General features: G+C 59.5%; 2 protein-coding genes across 8 annotated transcripts in view; one reads left to right on the forward strand and one right to left on the reverse strand.

Annotated features, from left to right (window-relative positions):
* PPP2R2D (protein phosphatase 2 regulatory subunit Bdelta) overlaps positions 1 to 5858 on the forward strand; it is a 48060-nt gene extending 42202 nt beyond the window's left edge. For 2 of the 4 annotated variants that reach the window (XM_038579147.1, XM_038579148.1), the window contains one exon: positions 1660 to 2170. In XM_038579147.1, coding sequence (XP_038435075.1) covers positions 1660 to 1939 — 280 coding nt within the window. In that variant the 3' untranslated portion in view covers positions 1940 to 2170. Of the gene's footprint in view, positions 1 to 986; positions 1135 to 1659; positions 2171 to 5818 lie in introns of those variants that run through there. The other 2 variants (XR_005380791.1, XM_038579149.1) reach the window with 2 other exon arrangements.
* A 3472-nt stretch (positions 5859 to 9330) lies between these two features.
* On the reverse strand, positions 9331 to 22243 carry BNIP3 (BCL2 interacting protein 3). 4 transcript variants are annotated; one of them, XM_038579151.1, is made up of 6 exons: positions 22174 to 22243; positions 13869 to 14019; positions 13306 to 13390; positions 11950 to 12056; positions 11730 to 11879; positions 9331 to 10355 (listed from the first exon to the last, which is right to left on the reverse strand). In XM_038579151.1, the coding sequence occupies exons 1-6, from the start codon at positions 22226 to 22228 to the stop codon at positions 10310 to 10312; spliced, it is 594 nt and encodes a 197-aa protein (XP_038435079.1). In that variant the 5' UTR covers positions 22229 to 22243; the 3' UTR covers positions 9331 to 10309. The 4 variants fall into 4 exon arrangements, with proteins under 4 accessions (XP_038435079.1, XP_038435080.1, XP_038435081.1 ...); XM_038579152.1 differs by lacking the exon at positions 22174 to 22243 and adding an exon at positions 21022 to 21201; XM_038579153.1 differs by lacking the exon at positions 22174 to 22243 and adding an exon at positions 16799 to 16823.
* Between the last annotated feature and the right edge of the window lie 557 nt (positions 22244 to 22800).

Raw genomic sequence — 22800 nt, forward strand, 5'->3', positions numbered from 1 at the left:
CAAGTGGACATTCTGAAAACCCTTTGGCCTCCACACCTGGCCCTGCTGCCTGTGAAATACTGAAAAATGCCTTTCAATTACCCATCCGCAGGACCATTCAGAGGCTTTCCAGCAACGCTTAGCTGTTCTTTCACCCTTGCAAACTCTGCCCTGCCTTCTTGCCCAGAAGCACCTGTTGAGGGACAGCATGACCTGGGAGGTGACCTGCACTCTGCCCCCAGGGAATGGGATGGCTCCTGGCCGGCCGCTCGGGAAGCTGGCCCGTGATGTGGTTTGGGGCCCTGGGCAAGTGCGCAGGAGCACCCCCCACCCCTAGCCCCACCCCCAGGCCCACATAGGCGCGTTGGTCAGGAGAGCCGAAGAGAGAGTCTGTATTGGAGCTGTTTCATCTCTGCCAGGCACCAGCAGTTCTGATGCGTGCCACTGATGAGATAGCTTCCTCCTGAAAGAATCTCTTAGCAGTCTGTTCCGAGGGGCTGTGGCCGACGCAGTGGAGTGTGAGGAGCGTGGACATAAGCCGCACGTGGGCGTGCTCCCTGCTCGGCCTTCCATGTCCGTGGCCTCGCACATGAGGCTGAGCCGGGGAGGGCCCCAGTCTGAGTGGTGCTGTGCGCTCTGGAGCTTCAGGAGTGGAACGAGGATGGTTAGCAGTAGACTTTTCTGAGTTTATCCTGTTTTCTGGGTGCAGTTTTAGGTGCACTCAGACCCTGAGGGATTTGCTCAGGTGGTCAGGGTCCACCACGAGCTGGGCCGCCGTGAGACGGGAGGCCCGGGGCTTCTCAGGGGAGATGACAGGGAGCCACAGGGACGGGGCTGTGCTGCCAGCAGGGTCTGTGGGGCGAGGTCTGAACCGCTTCCTCATCTGCAGTGAGGCTCACTCTAAAGCCACGGGCCAAATCATGGCAACACTGTGAGCGAGGATCCTCCTGGTTTTATTGAAAAAGACCAGAAGTTTGTACCAATGTAACAGACGTTTTCGACTGCAGACATCGTGGAAGCCGTTAGAATTAATCCTGGACCAGTAAGGTCGTGGGCAGCAGGGCAGCGGCTGAGTCCACCTAAGGTCTAGGACGTCACTTAATGCTCCTGTAGCTTCCTGTGAAAGAACTGACGTCAGAATACACTAGGACAAGTGTGAGTAATGTTCACTGAACACAAACCAGCTTTGAGTCATTGACAGAGTTGCAGGTGTTCAAGACCCGAAAATAAATCACACTGTACTCATGGCTGGGACAGATGACTGCGTCCTTTTTTCTTTTTAAAAATGCACTAATGGGCACTGGGCTGGCTCACTCAGGAGAACACCCGACTCTTGATCTCAAGGTCATGAGTTCGAGCCCCACTTTGGGTGTAGGGATCACTAAAAAAAAAAAAAAAAAAATGCTTGTAATTAAAAGTATGACTGTGCCTTTTTTCCTCTTTTATTCTGTACTATTTAATTTTTGCCGATGTGATTGCATAGATGCAGTTCAGTAGAAAATTTTCACTGCATTTCTCTCCTGACCATTCTTACTGTCCTTTCTTAATTCTACAAATGGTCTTGTTGAGTGAGGGTGGGGGGACCCGCGCTGGGCGTCCAGGGCGCTAGGCCCACCTGCGGCGGGGGTGTTGAGCGCCTCGTCCTTGACGAGCGTTACTCTGTCTTCTTGTCTTGAGCAGTGCGATCATGACCGGGTCCTACAACAACTTCTTCAGGATGTTTGACCGGAACACACGGAGGGACGTCACGCTGGAAGCCTCCCGGGAGAACAGCAAGCCTCGGGCCAGCTTAAAGCCTCGGAAAGTGTGTACAGGCGGTAAGAGAAAGAAGGACGAGATTAGTGTGGACAGTCTGGACTTCAATAAGAAGATCCTGCACACGGCCTGGCACCCGGCGGAGAACATTATCGCCGTGGCTGCCACCAACAACCTGTACATATTCCAGGACAAACTCAACTAAGGAAGCCAGCGCAGGGACTGAGCCCGGCCGTCTTCTCAGCGGAGGGGCGTCATCCTCCCTGTGAGAAGTCACGGGCCGCTGCCCCCTCCCCTGGATGGCTGGGGGGCCTGGCCTTCCCCCTGCGGCGAGGCGGCCCGGGCCGCTGCCCGCAGAACACCGTTCAGCGCGGATGTGGTGGACAGTGCCCAGTAAAGGCCATCACTCAAAATAAATGTATTTATTTCAGTCTGAGCCTTCCTTTCCAATTTGTAGACCAAAAAGTTCCCACCCAGGAGAAAAGCCGTCTGATGGAACGTGTCTCTCTCTGCAGCCTCCCCCGCCCCATCACACTCGCGCCTTCCGCCGCGGCCGCCGTGCCCCCCGCTCCGCCTCCCTCCGAGCCCGGGCGGCCCCGTGGAGGGCACGGGGTCCCCAGCAGGCTCAGGCAGCTTTACTCCCCCTACACCTGTATCTGCCATCACACCTTCTGGTGTGACCACTGAATAAAAGCAACACACTATAAAGTGTTTTTAAATCCAAGTTAAGTATCCGCTTTTTATTTGCCTTCGTTGCACATCATGAAGTCATGCAGAATCGTGCTTTGGAACAATCTGAAAACCTCTTGTCCTCGGTCTGCAGAATGGTAGCTCTGAACCCGCCCGTCCCAGGCTCTGCGGCTGTTTGCTTCTGCGGCGTTAGCGCAGGTTACGTGCCAGGTGGGGTCTGCATGGAGCCTCAACTGGGACCACCTGTGAGGAGACTTGGAGCCGCAGAGCTGCTGCTGCCCGAGCCAGTGTGTGTCCTGTACACCTCCAGGTCACAGGAACGCACGTGCTTGCTTTTCAAACTGCTTTGAAGAGTACTTGTGGGAGGGATATTCTTTTTAAAAACTGCTGAAATTCCATGCATGCTGAATTTCATAGCGTGTTTCAAGGCAGCACAGTTAACCTGTCGTAATTCCTGCGTGACGCCACCACTGCCTGGGGTGTATTGTAACGCAGGGTCTTTGATATCAGAAATCAGGTTTTCCCAAGACAAAATCCAGAGGCTGACGATGCTCTGTGACTAGAAGTCACTGGGATTTCACACACCACGTCCTCCAGGGGACTGGAGGGCCGCGCACACACCCTGCTCTTGAAATCGAGGTGTGTTTTGATTATTCACGATACCCACCTGTTCATTACCCTGAATAATGTTAATGGGAGCCGCTTTAACTCACATTAAGGTAGAATTGGAGGATTTAAAAGTACAGTTAATTTATTTTTTTTTTAATTTTTTATTTATTTATGATAGTCACACACACAGAGAGAGAAGCAGAGACACAGGCAGAGGGAGAAGCAGGCTCCATGCACCGGGAGCCCGACGTGGGATTCGATCCCGGGTCTCCAGGATCACGCCCTGGGCCAAAGGCAGGCGCTAAACCACTGCGCCACCCAGGGATCCCTAAAAGTACAGTTAATTTAAAGCTGATTGTCACGGGGCTCCATCGTGGCACAATCTCTGAATCTGGCGCGGAGTTCTCCAAGTACTAGGCCTCCTTGGCCCGTCGAAAAGTTCTAATGGGATCATACATGCGTGTTCAACTGTTTTGACAAAAGGGTTAATAAATTTTAAATGTTTAACAGGATCCGCACTGTGCTGGGACAGCTTTTCCCGAGTAGCACGTGAGCTCCAGGGAGGGGACCCAGCGGAAGGGCCGCTGTCCCCGTGGCTGCCCCGTGGTCCGGGTGCGGGCCCCTGGGCACAGCTGCAGCTCCTGCGGGACACGCGCTCCCGGGATGCGGCCGGCCCCCTCCTCTGCCTGCAACGCTTCCAACTTGTTACGCCTTGTGTCCTGCTAGTGAGGTGACCGTCCTGTGGTTTGCAGACTTTATTTATATTTCTTTCTTGTTTATATCCTTTGTGAAATACCTATTTTCTTATTCTAAAACTTCCCTCTTTTGTTTACAATTACAGACATTGTCTCTGTTCCGGAAAGTTAGTTGTGTGAATTGTTTGCATTCTTAGAATTCTGTTTCCTTGAAGCTCTCGTGGCCGGTGACCTGGATTGGGATGAACACGCTTTATTCATGTGTGGGTTTAGACACTCTTTTTTTAAAGAAAAATCGAGCGTCTGAAGCCCGCTGAGACTCCAGAGTCGGTCAGCTGTCCACAGGGCGGCGGCGGCGTGACAGCAGCACATGCCACATCTCGCCCACGCTCCTCCGGGGAGGGGGGGCGGCCCTGTGTTCGCAGCCAGGGGACGGTCCCTGCAGGCCGGGCGGCCCGGGGCTATGTGGCCTCATTGCTTCCTTAGGAGGAACTGTGTGCAGCCCTTCCTTGAGGGTATGAGAAGAAGGTCACAACTGGCGCTTTGACTTTCTGTCCAGCACACGCTGTGTGCCGGGCCTGGCGACGGTCTGTCCTCGGCGCTGTGATGAAGGCACAGCAGGTGCCTGTTGTCCGGAGGACGTGGCGCTGTGCACAGAGCCCCGGCCTGGGGGGCTTGCCCTGGGACCCCGGCGGGGTGCCAGGGGAGGAGCCCTCTCTTCCTTAGGACCCAGCTCAGGACCCAGCTTGGGTGCTCAGGCGGGTGCAGGAGGTGGAGGACGGTCTGCCTCTGGCCGGTGAGGTGACTGAGCAGATGCAGGCCCGGGGCTTCACGGAGACGGGCGCCCTGCTGCCCTGGCTCCCCCGCTCGGCGCCCAGGGGCTCCTGCACGCCCACCGCTGGGCGCCCCCTGGAAGCTGGGCGTGTTGCCCCACGAGGGTCTCCGCACAGGCTGGAGGCGGAGGCCGGGACCCTGTGGGTAAAGGTGGCCCACACACAGGGCTGTCTGGGAGGGTGGGGGACCGCTGGCCTGGGCGCTCATCCTGACGGTGACGACCCCCCTTCCTGGGGGCTGCGCAGGCCCTGCACAGGCCAGCGCCATGAGTCCCAGGCCCCACGCTGTGCCCCCGTGGAGCGGGTGAGGGGCGAGCGTGTGGGACGAGGGAGCACTTGCCCGAGGGGCTGCGGCCCCGAAGCCCTGCGCACAGTCGCCCACTGAGGAGCAGGGTCGTGGGTGCTGCACCCACCAGTGCGACCTCTACCTGGGGCGTGAGACGGGTCCCGGTGCCCTGTGTTCACCTCCAGCCCGTGCAGTAGCAGACGGGGTGGCCCAGTGACACCTGCGGCTCCTCCAGTGAGCGCGGTACCGGGAAGTCTGCGGAGGAGACTGGCTCCCGCGGTGGCCTGCAGCCGTGTTGGGAGGAGAGGCGCCGCACGTCTCTAGCAGGAGGGCTGGATGCTGGGTGCTCGCAGGCTGGCACGGGACGGAGGCCGGAATGGGGCCCTGTGCCCGGGGTCTCCCTGGCACCCATCTGTCACCAGGCCGTGCTGTTCCCTTGGGGTGCAGCATAGCTCCCAACGCGGCTGCACCCCGACCCTGTCCCTGCGTGCCCCCAGGCCCGTTCATGTCCTCAGAGATATCAAGACGACTCTGAAAAGGCGTGTCCCGTGAGCATAAGGAGCGTTGATCTGTTCCAAGAACGGACTTGCAGAGGGCACTCTGGTCCCAGAGACCAGCATCGTCCCGCGATGCCATTGCGCACTTCTCGCTGGGGCTGCTGTCCTCCCGTAGGCGACCCAGACGGGCAGGACTCGGGGTTTGCACACGTTGGGGGGAGCCCTGCACCTCTTGTCGCATCCATCTCCACATAGGACACCGGGTGGGCTTTCCTGTGCTGAGAACTTTTAAGATCTCCCCCAGCCACTGGGTCCCCTGCTGTGGTCCCCACGCTGGCCTTTACTACTAGACACCTGTGATTCCGACCCCTTCCTCCCGTCCCGTGTCCCCCCCCCGCCCCCCGCAACCACCGTCTACTCCGGGAGCGCAGGAGCTGCAGTTCTGGCTTTTGCTTTGTGCTGGTTTGTTTTTAGATTCCACGTTGAAGCAGGATCATGATTTGACTTGGGCCCCTCAGCATCACGGCTTCACGGTCCATCGTGCTGGAAATGAAGGAAATGGTAAGATTTTCTTTTCTTTTTCTTTTTTTCCTTTTTTCTTTCTTTTTTTTTTTTTTTTTTTTTTGTTGAATACTGTTGCTGTGAGGGACCGAGAGACGCAGCACACTTCACCAAGGGACACCTTGGTGCTTCCGAACCGTGGCCGCGTCAGTAGCCCTGTATGTGCTGCAGCGCGAGGATCTTCAGGCGAGTGTTTTCGTGTCTTCAGGTGTGTACCTGGCAGTGCAGTTCTGGGTCTTAGGAGGTTCTGTTCTTAACTTTTTAAAAGATTTTGAGCGAGCAAGTGAGAGGGCACGGGGGAGGGGCAGGAGACGCAGCCATGCCCCCCCGCCCCCCAGCAGGGAGCCGCGGCGGGGCTCCACCCCAGGACCCTGGGGTCATGACCTGAGCCATAGGCAGACACTTCTCCCACGGCGCCCCCAGGCGCCTCCACACGGCCGTGCACTGTGGCCGCACCCGTTTGCGTGCCCACCAGCAGGGCACGAGGTGCCTTTTTCTCCACATCGTCACCCACCCCTGTTGTTTCTCAGGATCCTGAGTAGCCGTCCTGGCAGGCGTGAGGGGACATCTCATTGCAGGTTGGATTTGCATTTGCCTGGGGAGGGTGTGGAGCGTCTCCTCGTGTGCCGGCTGTTGGCATCTGGACGTCGTCTATGGAGAAATGTCCGCTCGTGTCTCCTGTCCACTTTTAATCCAATTCCAGTTGGAGGAATTATGTTGAATATCAGCCTCTAATCAGATAAATGATTTACAGATGTTTTCTCCTATTTAGTAGTTTCCGTTTCATCACGTTCCTTTGGCGAGCTTGAGATTTTTAGCGCGGCCCAGGCCCCCTGGTTTATTTCTGCTTGTGTTGCTTTTGCGTGTGGGGTCAAATCCACAAAACTGTCACCAGGAAGTGTCCGGGAGCTCACTGCCTATTTCTCTCTGGTTTATGGTTTCAGGTCCATTGTTGTTTAACAATTTTTGGGAGGGGGGGGCACCCAGGTGGCTCCGTGGTTTAGCACCGCGTTCGGCACAGCGCCTGATCCTGGGGGCCCGGGATCGAGTCCCACGTCGGGCTCCCTGCATGGAGCCTGCTTCTCCCTCTGCCTGTGTCTCTGCCTCCCTCTCTGCATCTCTCATGAATAAATAAGAATCTTAAAAAAAAAAAAAATTAAGATTTTGGGGAACATGCGAGCAGAGGCAGCGGGAGCAGGAGAGAACGTCGAGTACGCTCCCTGTGGAGCACAGGGCCTGACGCGGGGCTCCATCTCGTGGCCCTGAGATCACGACCTGAGCTGAAGTCAGGAGGCAGCTGCTTGACCCCAGGCCAGGCGGGTGCCCCACGGGGGCTTCGGCTCACACCCTGAGACAGGACCGCATGCTCCGCCCTCGGGGCCAGCCAGGCACCTGCGTCGCTGTGGAGCCAAAGCACAGGGGCCCGGGTCCCCCAGCGCCTCCACTGGGGACGTGGGCTGCCCCCCACACGCCCGGGCCAGTTCTCGTGGGGCCACGACCGTGCGCGTGGTCTCCGCGCCGTCAAGCTTGGAGTTTCTGTTCTGATCCCTCCGTGGGCAGGCTGAGCCCCCTTTGTACCTGTACCGCGTCACCAGAGCTCCTGGGGACTCAGCGGCCGTGTGGCCAGAGGCTGTCACGCCATCAGCCCTCCCGTGTTTACGGGGAACTCTGAGGGAGAGCCGTGCCTCCCCACTTGCTACCCACCCACGTGGGCCCAGGGGCAGCGCCATCGCCGCGGTGGCACCCTGGCGTCTGCGCCCTTCTGGACTCCGCAGCACCCAGGCCGGGCCCTTGGCCCTGGAACCAACTGAAGGGCGGCAGGAGCAGCCAGATCCGGAACCCGCCAGCTCGCTGCAGTCGTTGCTCATCCGGCCCCGGGGACCAAGCTGGGGGCCTGCCCATCCTGGGGTGCACGCACATGATCACCACGGTTCTGAGAGCTCAGCACCCCCAACGGACAGACACCCCCAGGTAGTAGCCACCTGCCCCCCCCCCCCCCATGCTGTACCGTTGGGCAGGATTCGGGATTTCAGCTCGGTGAGGTACTGCTGGGGGAGTCACAAGAAAGGCACAGGCCCTCCTTTGGCCGCTCCCGCTACCTGACCCTCCTCGCTCCCCCGGAGGCAGCCAGCCTCCTCCATTTCTATATATTCTTGGGATCTTTTTCCAGAAGCGAGTAGTTCTGCGTTCTTAAGCCTCTTGTACAAATGATGGCACACCACATACATTTTTTTCAAAGACTTTATTTTGTTCATCGGCCTGCAATGTGGGCTCAGCGGGTTCAGCTCGGCTCAATGGTACCCATGGGGGCAGCTCCCCTGGTGCCCGAAGGCCCGCGTCCAGGCTGGCCCGCCCCCTCCACGTCCTGCCCCACTGCCCAGCTCCAGTTCCCGTTCGTCAGGAAACCATACGTCCCAGGAATCCCCATGTTTGTTGACCCCCCGCGGTCATCCTGAGAAGCCACACTGGGCTCCAGCCAGGAAGCCCCGTGGCCCGCTCCCCCCTTGCCTGCACGCAGGGCCTGTGCTTCCTTCAGGCGTCTCCTACTGGACACGGACCCGTAGATCTCCAGGCCTGGAGGGTTTAGTTTCAGGGCAGATGCCTACGCTGGGTCACGGGGAACGGGCAGGTGGCTGCCCATCCCCCTCCAGAGCCGTACCCACTGTGCTCCGGGCGTCCCAGGGCCCCATCGAGTCTGCAGACTCGGACTCTGCGACAGCAGGTGCCAGGACCAGGAAGCTGCATTCAGAAGTGGCAGCTACGTGTTTCATCTGGTTAAGATCCACAACTGTTTGAATTATTTAACATAATCCAAACGCGTAAACTTGCTATTCGGTGAATACAGTGAAGAGCACACGGGCTATTTGCAGAAGCTCCAGGACTAAGTGCATCCTGCCCCAAAGGAAGAACCAAATACAGATCCATGCAAATACAGCACTGTCAGGAGTAAAATGTCCAGCCCCAGGCTGAGTGTGACGAGGGGCCCTGGTCTCGACCCCGTGTCACTAACAGCCCTTGGGCACTTGCAGCCAGTTCTGCTCAGTGCTCAGCTAATGCCACCCAGAGGGGGACAGAAGTGACTGCCTGGAGGGCCCCCCCGTCACCCGAGCGATGGCTCAGGAAGCCACAGGGGGGTCCCTGTGCACAAGGGGATTAATTCTGAAGACGCTGGGCCTCGCTCGGCCCCGACGCTCCAGGCACAAGTAGCAGAGGAATGAGCCCCTTCGGTTCTGACGAAAGGCAAATACAACATCTGCTGTGAGTCACAAGGGCATTTCGCTTGGCCAGAGCGTCCACGGGACTTGAATCTTTCTCTTTTCTAGAGAAGTTACATGAAGAACTCCGACGCCATTCATCCAGCTTTCTCCCAATGAGGTGGCTGTCAGCTGCTAGGTCCAAGGTAATCATTTAAATATGAACAGAAATTTTAAAAACTTAAAATGTTATTTATTTTAACACAACTGAATTGAGTGTGGAAATGAACAAATACACAACAGGATACACAGTACGCCCAAGAGGCAGCCTTTAAGAGGTCATGCTGGCAGAAAGGTAACGGTGACAACGGGGCGGATGCCTGGTTTAATCAAAAAGCTTTTTGACATTTCATTTAAGCCATGTGACTACAGTCATCTCTGAAGGATTTGGCAAAGATTTATTTTTTTCTATTTCCAGTCTTTTGAAGTAGACACAGGTTTGCTTAGAATGAAGCTAATTCTAAGAGCACACAAAAACCAAACACAAAGAGTAGACTAAATTCAGCAATCCAGAGTGATGAGTTAGGATCCTCAGCAGGCGCCCGGGACAGGAGACGGACTGCCCAGGACGGCTGCTAAGTGTCCGAACCGTACAGTGGGGTCTGTATCTGCTCCTCGGATTCCGCTGCGTAACCAGGAACAGCAGAGTTCAGTGTTGTCTTTAGTAAAGACAACCTGCACCCACTTAAATGTAGTGTTTCCTATAACTGTGTGAATATAAGGCCACAATATTCATTTGGGATAAACCCCTTATGTAGTCATTTTAATAAACATTATTCATTCTTTTCAAATATAAAGTATTTTAACTGAATAACTGGTGACACGTAATTTCTGTTAAAATACTACATGTGTTGTATCTAGTGTTAAAATTATTTATACTTCGATATTTATAATAGCCAAACAAAATTTACTACCAAATTATTAGATGTTAATCAGTATGACATGCTTAGTAATTGATCCCATTGTATGATTACAGGTTAGCGTGGTTTTTGTCTTTTCTTTCTACTAAATTAGCAACGCAGCATTTAAGAACAAACAGACCAAACAAGTGGCGCAGCTACCCACGGACCGAGACCACTCTCCGTTGGTGCTGCCGCAGCCTCCAACTGAAATCCCCGCTATAGGAAAAAAGCCAGGTTCCGACTCTTCATCAGAAGGTGCTGGTGGAAGTTGTTAGACGCCTTCCAATGTAGATCCTTCACAGAGAAAGCAATCAGCAGTTAGCAGGGCACTCATGCTGGTTACGGCGACCGCGGTCGGGACCCGCCACCTTCTACCTGTTTTTAAAACCTCTGGTACGGTGTCCGCAGTCTTGTATCACGTGCCTCATAATCTGGCACTGTGTATTTCATGATCTAATTTAGAAAAGATCCAACTGCTCTGACACGCGGCGTGCTCAGGACCAGTAGAGGCGGCCACTAACCAACCGGACGTGCCCTCAGGACAGAGCGGTGCTGCCGGTCCCCTTACTTGTAAACTGACCCAACAGACACTCGTGAGGCATCGCTGTAAGCTCACCGCCACCCACCCCTCAGGCATCTACCCCAGCCAGAGAGGGACCCAGAAGGTAAGGGGCGCAAGTGCCAGGCTCCCAGGAAGGAGGGGGTGGAAACGGGAGCAGGCCGGCTGGGAGCGCGCAGGAACCAGCCCACGATCCTGCCAGGGGGCCTGCTGGGGAGCCGCCGCCCATGAGCGAGGGGGCGGCCGTGACAGGTGCGGGGCAGCAGCAAGCTCTGCAGCCGGGCAGCAACGGGGAGAGGCAGGGACGCCAGCTGGGGGGGCTGCCCAGGCCCGGCTCCCACAGAACCTGACTTGCCGGTTCTAGAGGCAACGCGGACCCGCTCGGAGGGGCACGGGCAGAATGAAGCTGCGAGTGGGCAGCGAGGGGGTCAGGGGCTGGCCTAGGCCCCTGGAGGGCTCTCCCTCTGGCCACTACTGTCAGGAGGCCCTGGCCCGTGGCAAGCTGTCCCGGGCAGTTCCCAGGACAAGGGTCTGAGGCCCAGAAGGGGGGCAGGCGAGGCAGCCCAGCCCCGTGCTCCCTTCCCACGGGGCTGGTGGGTGAGGCAGCCCCTGGCAGGACCGGTGAGCCCTGGAACAGCCCGGGCCTCATCTGCCCCATTCGCGGGATCTGGGAGATGGGGGCGACCGTGCTTCAGGGGCTTCCTCCTCCTGCTTCCCTCTGGGCCCCAGACGCCTGCCTCCATCAGGTGCCCATTGTGACAACCCGGTCGGCCCAGCCAGCTCCTCGGATTCGGTGCAACACCATGCGCACTGGGGCTTGCAGGCCACCGCCCGCCTCGCCAGGCCGGGCTGAGCCGACGCCGGGGACAAGGGGGTCTGCATCCTGGTACTGCCAAGCATGACCAGAGCTGGGCTGCGCTGGGGGACATGTGGCAGGTCAGTGGGGCCGGGGACTGGGAGGGGGTCCTCCAGGGTCTGGGCTCAGCACCTGGGCCTTGTTCGCCTGCCTGCGTTACATAACCGACGAACAGTCTGTACTTGAGCAAGAGGCCTACGGAACTCCCTGGACCCAGACTTATCAGGACACAGGCCCGCCCGGCCTCACTCACCCCAACCCGATGGCCAGCAGGTGAGACAGCAACAGGGACGGGAGGAAGACCTTCAGGAACTCCGCCGAGAAGATGCCCCCCTTCTTCATCACGCTTGTGTTCCGCATGCTGAGCGTGGCCGTGCGCTTCGGGTGCTTGAACAGGAGCTCCCTGGGGAGAAGGAGGCCAGTGAGCTGCCGCGCGGAGTCCACGCACACCCCACGCCACTGGAGACACTCACTTGGGGGGGATGTTTTCCGGCCGACTTGACCAATCCCAAATCCAGTCTGAGTTCTTCTTCAAGATGCTCTCAACTTCTTTCCTTCTCTCGATATAATCTTCCTCAGACTACGACAGAAGCAAGGTGAACAGTGCTCAGCGCGCAGTGGGTCCCGCAGGGCAGGGCGGGCAGGTGGGGCCTGGCTCCCCTCCCCCCCGGCCGCACAGACACCCAGCCTGCAAACATGGTCTGGAGGAAGCTGTGCAAGGTGAGGGCAAAGGCGTCCCCACAGAGACGCTGACCACAGGGCCGGGGAGGAGGAGAAAGTGAAAGCCATCTGCAGGCCCGGCGCGGCCGTGGACACGATGGCAGCGAGTGCCGCCAGCTCTGAAGGGCCGATGTTGTGTTTGGTGGGAGGGACAGAACCAAAAGCACATTTACACATACCTGCCGTCTCAAGCTACATCTAAAATATGTTAAGACAAGACACCAATGATAAGGGACTTTAGAAAGGAGGAGCACAGGTGCTTTTCTCCCTTTTTGCATTTAAAAAACTGAACCTGAGTACAATTCCTCTTGAAAATCAGAAAAAGCACTGCTTCCGTTTTTGGAAATACTCTGGAATGCAGCAGGCAAACCAAGCAGCGGCCCTGGGGGCACCCCGAGGGCACCCAGGGGACCAGGGAGGGTGCTAGGAGGGCCCAGGTGAGCGGGAGGCCCAGAGGAGAGACCCCAGGGATCAAGGGTCTCAGTGGTACCAACTGCAAGACCCTGCTTCCTCAGAAATTTTGAAATAAATATGGAAAAAGACATCAACTGTTCATGTTCTCATCATCACTGAAAACAGCCAAAGGAAACATTTCCTTCGCAGGTGCAGCAGTCCTGGGGGCCAGGGCCCGGGGGGGCGCAGTCGCAGCCCAGCACTGGGGGCCCCGTTCTCAGGGGCCGCGGCCTCCACTCCTAGCACGGAGCTGCGCCAGCCCCAGTCAGCACGGCCAGAGGCGGGGTCTGAGCAACGACGGCGTCCCAGCGCATCAGCAGAGCCCGAGTGTGCAGGTCACGCCAGGCTCCCCCGAGCAGCCGACACACGAAAGCCCACCCCCCACCACGACAGACACCCACCGAGGGGCACCCAGGTGCCCTTCCCACTGGCCACGTGGCCCTGTCTGGGCTGCAGAAGCCATCCACCGTCCCCGGGCGTCCCCGGGCGGCAGGGCAGGGCAGCAGAGGCCGGCCCTTCCTCTGGTCAGCTCGGGTGTCGGGAGGCCCCCACCTCATGGCTTTAAAAAAGGCAAGAGCCTTTGCCTACAGCACACGCTGGTCTCCTCAGTCACTGGAAACCCGCAGCGTGCTGCGAGCACGAGCACCCCGGCCCACCTGGGAGCTGTTTTTCTCTCCGATGCTGTGGGTGTCTACTTCCGAAGCTCGGGTCGTATCCTGCGGGGTCTGTGAGCGCGGAGGGCTGCGCAGAGACAGGAGAACGGGAGAAGGCGCAGAACATGAACATTGTCCTTCGTGACCGGCAAAGCCTCCGAGAGGAGGAGCACCGGCACCAGGCCCCAGCCCCCGCCCTCCTCAGCTGGGCTAGGCCGGCATCGGGCAGCCAGAGTGGGGGGTGGGGGCTCCCCACGGCCGCCTTCCCGCACTGGCTCTGTGCCCCGCTGCACAGCCGAGAGCAGCTGACCTTTGATTTCTGACTCAGCCCTGCCACCGGGAGTCACTGGCAGCACTGACGCACGGCAGCTCGCGGTGGCCAGGGGGCCAGGCAGGACATGCAGGGGCAGGGGCAGGGGCAGGGGCAGGGGCAGGGGCAGGGGCAGGGGCCCTCAGCTCTGCCGCGGTCCGCCCACAGACCAGGAGGGCAGAGGCCACTCCTGGACCCGGCCCTGCTCGTCCCCCGTGATGTCAGCACCGGAACAGACGCGCGTGTGTATGCCCACCTGTCACAGTGAGAACTCTTGGAGCTACTCCGTCCAGATTCATGCTGGGCATCCAGCAGTATTTTTTCCAGGTCACCGTTATAAATAGAAGCGGAGGCTGGAACGCTGCTCCCGTTCCCATTGTTGCTGAAGTGCAGCTCTACCCAGGAGCCTGAGGGGACAGGAAGGCCATGCTGGGGGTTTTCCGCCCACCGCGGAGCCTCCGCTGGCACAGGAGCAGCCCGCCTGCCACCCGGGGTGTGGGGACGCACGCCCAGCCAGCCCCGGCGCCGGGTCCCCAGCCGGTGGCCAGAAGCGCTAACCCGGGAAGCCACGGGCCGCTGCAGGCCGGCTGACCGCGGTGCAGTCTTGCCCTCACGTCCACAAGAGCCGAAGAGACTGACGTCTGTAAGGTTCACATCATCTCTTTCCCATCTCTTTCCCCACCAGAAACACGCTGATCCCGAGGCCCCACAGAACTCCACCCCGACTGGATTCTGGGTCCCCTCCACCAAAAGCCGGACACGCGAGCTCCGCAGAGCCAGGGGGGCTGCTCACCGACCGTCCCCCAGCGAGTCCAGCCGGAGCCAGAGCCCCCCGAGCTGCTGCTGCCCACGTTTTGCAGATTCCGATCACCCACTTACCGAGACAGAGGCTCACACCCACCACCCCCGACCCACCACCCCCGCGAGTGAGGCTGTCGCCTTCAGCAGCCTGGGTCCTCACGAGCGCACCTGGACGTCATGCTGACATAAACACGGCCCAGGGCACCCTCACCGCTGCAGGGCCCTGGGACAGGGCGGGGCGGGGAGGGCAGCCTGCATGGGTGCCTTGCTGGGGGGCGCAGGAGCGGGCCCCTGGCCACCCCCCGGGAGGCTCAGATGACCCCGACCGCCAGGAGCCCAGCAGAGCCCAGGACCTCGGGGCCGGCAGCACTTGTGGGGACCTGAGAACAGACACACCCTCTGGCTCCGCCACGACCGTCCACGCAGGACGGGGCCTGCTCCGCGACTGCTAGGGTTTAAGATTTGAGAGAGACGCACAGCGCGCGTGCGCAGGAGGAGCGGGGCTGGGGGAGAATGCCAGGCAGATGCCCCGGACTTGGGGCGCGACCTCACGACCTGAGCAGAATCCAGGAGTCGGACCCTCACTGCCAGAGCCCCCGGGGGCCCCGTAACTGCTGGTGTTTCCCGGCGTCCACGCGCCCATGTCAGCCCAGGAGCGGGGCGCTGGGCTCAAGGAGCACGTGCACACCCGTGTTACCAGGAAACGCCCGCCCTGCCCACTGAACCCAGGTGAGCCCCCTCAACGACACCAGACATCAGACCTGCAGCCTCACACTCGGCACAACCAGTCTCTGTGACCGTGTCCTGTGTGCTTCCTTTTACATCTCTCTGATCTCCCATGAAACCGGCCACCGTGTCATGTTTACGGGCCATTTGCACAGCAGCTTTTACATCAGCTGTTCAGGGGGCTCCCGGGCGGCTCGGCTGGCCAAGCATCCGACTCCTGGTTCCGGCTCCGATCATGCTCTCGGGGCCCTTGGGTGGAGCCCTACATCGGGCTCCCGCTCAGAGGGAGGCGCACGCTCGCGCCCTCTGCCCCTCTGCCCTTCCACACTCTCTCTCTCTCTGAAAAGAAGAAAAAGACATACAGAAGCTGTTCAAAAATCCCGCGGTCTGTAGAAGCTCAACGTGCATGACACAAGCCGCTCTTCATCTGCACAGGCCGCAGGTGACTTCCCTGGGCCTTGCCTTTACAGAGCTAATGCCGTGTTCTGAGCAACAACAGTCTTTGATTTTAATCCGAAGTTTCAGTCTCTTCCTGCTGAGGCCACGGAGATCGGTGCTGCGGGGACCCCCCCACCAGGCCTGGGTTCACCGAGCCCGGCTTCCCGCTGGGCGTGTGGCCCTCCGGGAGGCTGCTCCCGCGCCCCGAGCCGCCTGCCCCTGCACCCTCTGCTGTGCTGCTTCCTGGCAACGTGCACACGTCTGTCTCGGAGCCCGACCGTCTGTCTGTGGCTCCAGTCTGTGGGTCTCCGGCGCCGTGTACCTGTCAGACGAAGGCGGGCCGCGGAGACGGCAGCCGGTACCCGAGAGCCTAGGAGCCGCGCCCCTAGTCACTCTGTCCCGCGACGGTCACGCCGAGCTGCCTCACTCCCAAGCAACACGGAAGCACACGGCCCTCCGCGGCACGGCGGCGCCCAGCCCGAGCCCCACGCAGGGCCGCCCCCTCCACCCCGGGAACCTCCCGGCTCGCCGACTGCACGTCTCTGCAGAGCATCCTCACCTGCCCTCTGTACCTTATTCTCACGTCGCGTTAATCAGAAAAAAAGCAAAGCACAGGCCCCACCAGCCAGCTTACGTCGGCCTCCCAGTCAGCCAACAAAATGTCACGCAGGCTTCCCAGCCGCACGGCTTGCCCCTTCAACTTCCCAAGCGCTTCACGCGGGCCCGGGCGCACAAGCTCGTCACCAGCGCACAGGCCAGGGCCTCCGCGGAGCTGCGGGGACTCCGGGGCCACCCGCCCCGGCACCCCGAGACCGCGCGTCTGACGGCTTTCCTCCAGGCTGCTGCCCCCTAACCCCGAGCCCTCATTATGAAAGCTCCAGAGTGGGAGTCCTTCCCCGGGGACGCCCAGGCAGCTAGGAAACCAGCTCCCGGCACACTCCCAACCCGGCTCCGTGGCTTCTCCCGCCGCCCGGCCTGCCTCCACGCACTCGACGCTGAGGTGCGCCGCCGACTCCGCGGGCTGCCTGCCATCAGTGGAACCTGACGTGGCATGGGGGTGGCTCTCCCACTGGCTGTCCAAAGACTCGATCCCACTGCCACACAAGACGGCGCCTCCAGCAGACAGCAGCTGTGCACGGATGGCCGGGCTCCTCCAACACCCACCCAGGCCCAGTCGTTCCCAGGAACACCTCACAGATCTCAGGAAAACGTTCTCCTTACATTTACCCATTTATTAGGAAGCACAGAACCCGAGGCACCTGGGGCTCCGTCGGTGAAGCCTCTGCCTTCAGCTCAGGGCCCGGGCCCGGGCCCTGGGATCCAGCCCCGCACCAGGCTCCGGGCTCCGAGGGGGGTCTGCTTCTCCCTCTCCCGCTGCCTCTCCCCCAAACCCCCAAGTCGTACTCTCCCTCGCTTGCTCTCTCAAATGTTTTTTTAAAAAGATACAACTCGGAAAGAGCCAACTCTTGAAAAGACACACGGGGCAGGTATGAGGAAGGGAGGCCAAGCTCCAAGCACGCCGGCACGTTCACCAACGCAAGTCTCCGCACCTTCTCCTGTGAAGTGTTGCCAACCAATCTCCCGCCCCTCCCGTCCCTGGAGGGGGTGTCCTCCCTCTGCTCCCACCCACGTGGGGTGGCCCCAGGGCCCCACCAAGTCACCTCACTAGCAGACTCCATGTGTTCCAAAGGGGCTCTTTATCAATAAGCCACTAGTATTACTCAAGAAATTCCAAGGATTTTTGGAGCTCTGTGCCAGGAAGCAGGGAACAGACCACATACGTTTTTTTAAGCAGATATATTTGGAGTGCCCAGCTGGCTCAGTCAGGAGCGTGCAACTCCTGATCTCCGGGTTGTGAGTTCACATTTCATGTTCGGGTGTAGAGGTTACTTACAAATAAAATCTTTAAAAAAAAGAAGAAATACACCGAGATATAACTGCCATGTAACACTATCAGGTACAGACATGTATGTATTTTTTTGTTATGTGACAAGGGCCAACTCAAGACTCAAATAAGACAAACTCGTGTTTTAAAGAATCACGTCCTAATAAACCCCAAGCATCCTAGGATAACAAAAAATCCCATTCTAGACTACAGTCTATAGCAAAGGCTTTGGGTCCAAAAGCTGTATTCCAAGAATGATTTACTAGGATGAGAGTTTTATTATTAACCTGCAACAACGGGGCAGGAAGCACACTTCCTGGTGAGGGGACACCGGGCTCGCTGTTAGTCTGCCCACATCACGCCACTGTTAGGATCACTCATCTTTTTAAGCAAGAAAGAGAATTAAGGTTGCTTCGACACCTCAGAAAGCTCCCTCAGAATCACAAATAACTATTAAGGAACTCGGTATAATCAAAACAACAGGCAGCGGTTCAAGGAAGCCCCTCCTGCCTTCAGCCCCCCCCATCCGCCTCCCAGCGCTAACGAGACGCACGGCAGCCACAGTGAGCCCACGTCACACCTCTGAACAAGCTAGAGATGAGGTGCCCACCGGCCTCTACCACGACAGACCCCAGGGCACCCTGGCCCCGGCCCGCTCCACCTCCCGGGGCAGCGTCTGCCCGGCTGTGCAGAGTCCCTGCCGGCTCTCCCGCTGCTCCGAAGCCGGGCCCAGCACTCCGAATTCTGGTTTGGAACGCTGGAGCGGGGGTTGTGAAAAAGTCGTAACGGCGATGTTGGGCAGCCAGGGTTGGAAAGCACAGGGCACGGGGGTGGCAGGCATCCCAATAACCTACAGGGCAGTGGGATGAAGAAAGAACACGGGGCCGTGGGTGAAGCTGGGGCATCCCGGGGGGAACGCCCTGCGAAGCCCTGGCACCCTATTCTGAGGGCCTCTTCTCTGGGAGGGGGGGCTTGATTTACCAAACGGCAGGTTCTAAAACCTTTCTGTAAATACAACCATTATTTACAAGTGAGTGAATAAAACTTTTAGAAAATATATAGTAAATAAAAGCTTCTCAAGTGGGGGCACCTGGGTGGCTCCGCGGTCCAGCGCCGCCTTCAGCCCAGGTGTGATCCTGGAGACCCGGGATCGAGTTCCGCGTCGGGCTCCCTGCATGGAGCCCGGGTCTCTGCCTCTCTCATGGATGAATAAAGTCTTTTAAAATTTTTTAAAAAGCTCCTCAAGTTAAGTGGGAGAAGAACAAGAGACTCGTGACTTCCAACTCTGAACTCAAGAGTCCACAGGGTGACTCAGGATCCTGGTTGCGAACAAGGCCTGGTTAAGCCTGCGTCTCCTCTGGCCAGGTGGTGGCCGAGGAGCCTGGTGACAGGATGTGGACCCAGGCTCCCAGCATCCCACTGGCCCTTCGTGGCGAGCCCGACGCGTCCTTTACTTGCGGTCGCTCGCCTGCCCTATTTCCCACTTAGCCTCTGGGCCTCACAGAGGCCATCTGTGAGATGTGGGTGTTGGGCTAGGATCTAAGTGTGTAGAACACCTTCAGTGGTACACTCCACAACACCATCATTTCCCTTGAAAAGAAACTCACTTTTTCTCTTCAGACCCCTCTGCCTACGGTGGGCTGCCTGTGACAACCGAACCGCGGGACTGTGCAGGCAAGGAGCAACTCGGGACGTGTGCTCAGGAGCACATGGGCTTGGTGTTCCGGGGTCCCGTGGGCGTCAGTGATGCAACCCCTCCCCTCGATTCGGTCTCCCGGCAGCACCGTGGCAGCCGCAGGCCTAAGGGGAAAGGCACTTGCGTTATCTTGCCAGACGACAGCTTAGACCGGAACGGACGGGGGTAGGAAGGAACAATTTTGCCCTTAACTCCGCAGGGAAGGTCTGCTGTAGTCTGCAGGCTCACCAGGGCTCGCTCAGGACCTGGTTCAAACATCAACAAGAGGTGATCAAATCAGAGCAGAGGGGACAGGCGCTGCCTCAGCCAGGAACCAGGCCTGGACTCACATTTCTTAGGGCAGCTGTGCGGTGGCCCCACGTGATGTGACGCAAGTGACTCCACCCACCCGGGGGTGATGCGGAGCCAGTGCCCTGCAGCACGTACACTCGAGAGACCGGCCCAAGAAGCCTTAAACGTGAATTTCCACTCAGTGTGTAACCATCTTTTTATAGAATAAGCAAAACAGAAAAACAAATCTTTTTAACTCATAAGCTGGCAGTTTTGCATTGCCAATGACTCAGCAGCTTGGGGTCAGTCAAGGAAAGGAGATCTGGGCCCCCCCAGGGACGCTCAACATTCCAGACACCAAATCCCAGCCTGCGAGCAAAATATACAATGTTGGGAAATAAGGAGCTTGATACCTAGAAAGAGGATGATCCTAAGGCAGAGTCTACACAACACCCTTGGATCTTACAGGGGACGGAGAAAATTTAAACCCTTAATCCAAGTATTTGTTTCAAAGAAGAGAAGAGTCAATGTTGAATTTTATGGATTGTGGAACTTGTAAAAAGTGGTCGCAGTTTTTAAAGACACGTTACGCACTGCGCGAGACAACATCGTGCTCGGTAAAACTATGTTAAGGAACAAGAAAAGTAATTGGCAGCTCGCTAGGTCTACCTGAAATCGGGATTTTAACAGCCCTGAAACACTCACTCAGCGGTCCGTGCGGCCCTCTCCATGCTTATTTACACGCTCATTTTGTTTAGTTTACTCTTGCTTCAGAGAATACAAAGGTCATGGGCCACCGGGCTCCTCCCGGGGCCCTGGGGACTCCAAGGGGCCAGGTGGCGGCCCTACGGGGACAAGACCAGGGAGGCAGGGCTGCCACCGTGCTGGTGGTGCCAGGAGCCAGCAGGGCCTGTGCCCTGGGCCCCAGATACCCAGACAGGGCAGCGCAGGTGTCCGAGGGCAGGTGTCGGAGGTGCAGGTGTCGGAGGTGCAGGTGTCAGGGTGCAGGTGTCAGGAGGGCAGGTGTCGGGGTGCAGGTGTCGGGGTGCAGGTGTCGGGGGTGCAGGTGTCGGGGGTGCAGGTGTCAGGAGGGCAGGTGTTGGGGTGCAGGTGTCGGGGTGCAGGTGTCGGAGGTGCAGGTGTCGGAGGGCGGGTGTCAGGGTGCAGGTGTGGGGGGTGCAGGTGTGGGGGGGCGGGTGTCGCGGGTTCTGCGCGGCCCGCAGCCCGGACCCTCTGCTTGTGTCTTTCCACCCACAGATGGATCTCAAGCTCCGTTTTGGAACGACCGCCCGGCCCAAGCGGAGCCCGGAGCCCCGTTGCCCGCGACACCCCTTTGCCCCGTCTGTCTCGGCGCGCAGGGCGGCGGCGGACCGGGCGGCGGGGACCCCTGCGCCCCCCAGGCCGTCCCCACAGCCGCCACCCCGGAGCCAGCGGAGGCTTCGTCGGACCCGCACGACTCGGCAGGAGCCTCCGGCCTCGCCCCCGAGCCAGCACCAGGTACGGCGGGGCACGGCGGCCGCGGCTCGGTCTCAGCTGCGCCCCGGGACCCCCCCGCCCCCGAGCTCCCCCCGAGCCCCCCGGGCCCCCCCGTACCCTGCAAGTTCTCCTCCTGCAGCCCGGGGGTCCCGCTGTGCGACATGGCGTCCGAGGGACGGCGCTGCGGCGGGCCGGGGCGGGCCGGGCCGGGGCGGGCGCCGAGGACGGGGCCGGGGGCGCGGGGCAGCTCAGCCCGAGGCCGGACCGACTGACACGCGCCGCCGGACGCGCGACGGATAAACAGCGGAGCAGCCGCGGCGGCGCCTATTGGCCGCGGGGCGGGGCCTGCGCGTGCGCGACGACGAGGGGCGCGCGGGGCGCGTGCGGCGCGTGCGACGCGTGCGCGGGCCGAGGCCAGGGCTCGCCTAAGGAGCGCAGCGCGCGTGCGCGGAACGGGCGCTGACGGGCGAGGCGCGCGTGCGCAGAACGGGATCTGAGGCCCAGGTCGCGCGTGCGTGAGGCGGGGCCCTGAGGAGCGAGGCGCGCGTGCGCAGGCGCGGCGAAGGGCGGGGACGGGGCGGGGCCGCGGGCGGGGAGCGTCGGGGGCAGCGCGGCCCCGGCGCGCAGGGCGGACCAGGCGCATGCGCAGCCCGGGTGCCCGCCCCCCCCCGCCGGGTGCCCGCCCCCCCCCCGCCCGGTGCCCGCCCTGCTCCCCCCCGTGCCCGCCCACAAATGCGGACCCCCCTGAGCCCGCTCCCCACCCGGACGGCCCCGGGGTCTGCGCACCCACGGTCCCCGGCTCGGAGCTGCGTCCTCGGACCGAGCCCGCCCCGCCCCGAGGCCCTCCGCGGGCTCCTGGCCGGGCTCTGCTTGCAGCGCGCCGAGACCCTAATACTCATGGGTTTGATGCTATTATAATTGTCTTAGATTTCATTTGATTGCTTATTTTCGTGGACGGCACATCCTGCAGCCTTAGCAAAACCTACACATGTTTTAAATAAGCCTCCTCGGGCGGCCCGGGGGCTCCGCTTCTGCACCGCGTCCGGCCCAGGGCGTGACCTCGGGCCCCCGGGATCCAGGCCCGCGTCGGGCCCCCTGCACGGAGCCCGCTTCCCCCCTGCCTGGGTCTCGGCCTCTCTCTGTGTCTCTCATGAATAAATAGAATCTTTAAAAAAAATAATAAATAAATAAATAAATAAGCCTTCTGAACTCTCTATGGACAATTACCGGGAATGTTTAAGGTTCCCGCAAGCGGGCTTCGTCTCTCACCTGGGGCCCTCCTGCAAGTGCCATCCGGGGCTTGTTGGACCCCGACCCAGGGCATCCCGGGGAGGTGCCCGCATCCCGGGGAGCAGCCTCCAAGTGCGTTGGGGGTCCAGGGAAAGCACAGTGGGAGGGGAAAGAGTCGGTGCCGGTGGTGGTGACAGTGATGCTGACGGGGAGACCTGCACAACTGACCCTGTGCAGACGCTCACCTTCCCCGACCCGGAACAGGCCTGTTTTGTTTTTGTTTTTGCTTTCTAAGATTTTATTTATCTATTCATGAGAGACACAGAGAGAGGCAGAGACACAGGCAGAGGGAGAAGCGGGCTCCCCGCGGGGAAAGCAGGGCTGTTTTCAGGCCAGTGGTCATCAGACTTTTCTGAAGCTCCTGCGTTCCCTGAAGGAATTTTGAAAAATTCACCATCCACACTTAGAGCAGCTTACCCTGTACATCCTACATGCAAAGAGCAGCAAAGGGTGTTATTTGGGGCATGCCGGGATCAGCACTGCTTTAACCCGAGGGGCTCGCCCTCGCGGGGCTCCCGGGGAAAGAGCTGTGCTTAATCTGCAATGACCCAAAGTGGGAAAGGTGAGGGAACAGCATTCGGCTGCAGAACTGCAGCCACACAGCAG

This window comes from Canis lupus, chromosome 28, assembly GCF_011100685.1.
Source record: "Canis lupus familiaris isolate Mischka breed German Shepherd chromosome 28, alternate assembly UU_Cfam_GSD_1.0, whole genome shotgun sequence".
Taxonomy (NCBI): Eukaryota; Metazoa; Chordata; class Mammalia; order Carnivora; family Canidae; genus Canis; species Canis lupus.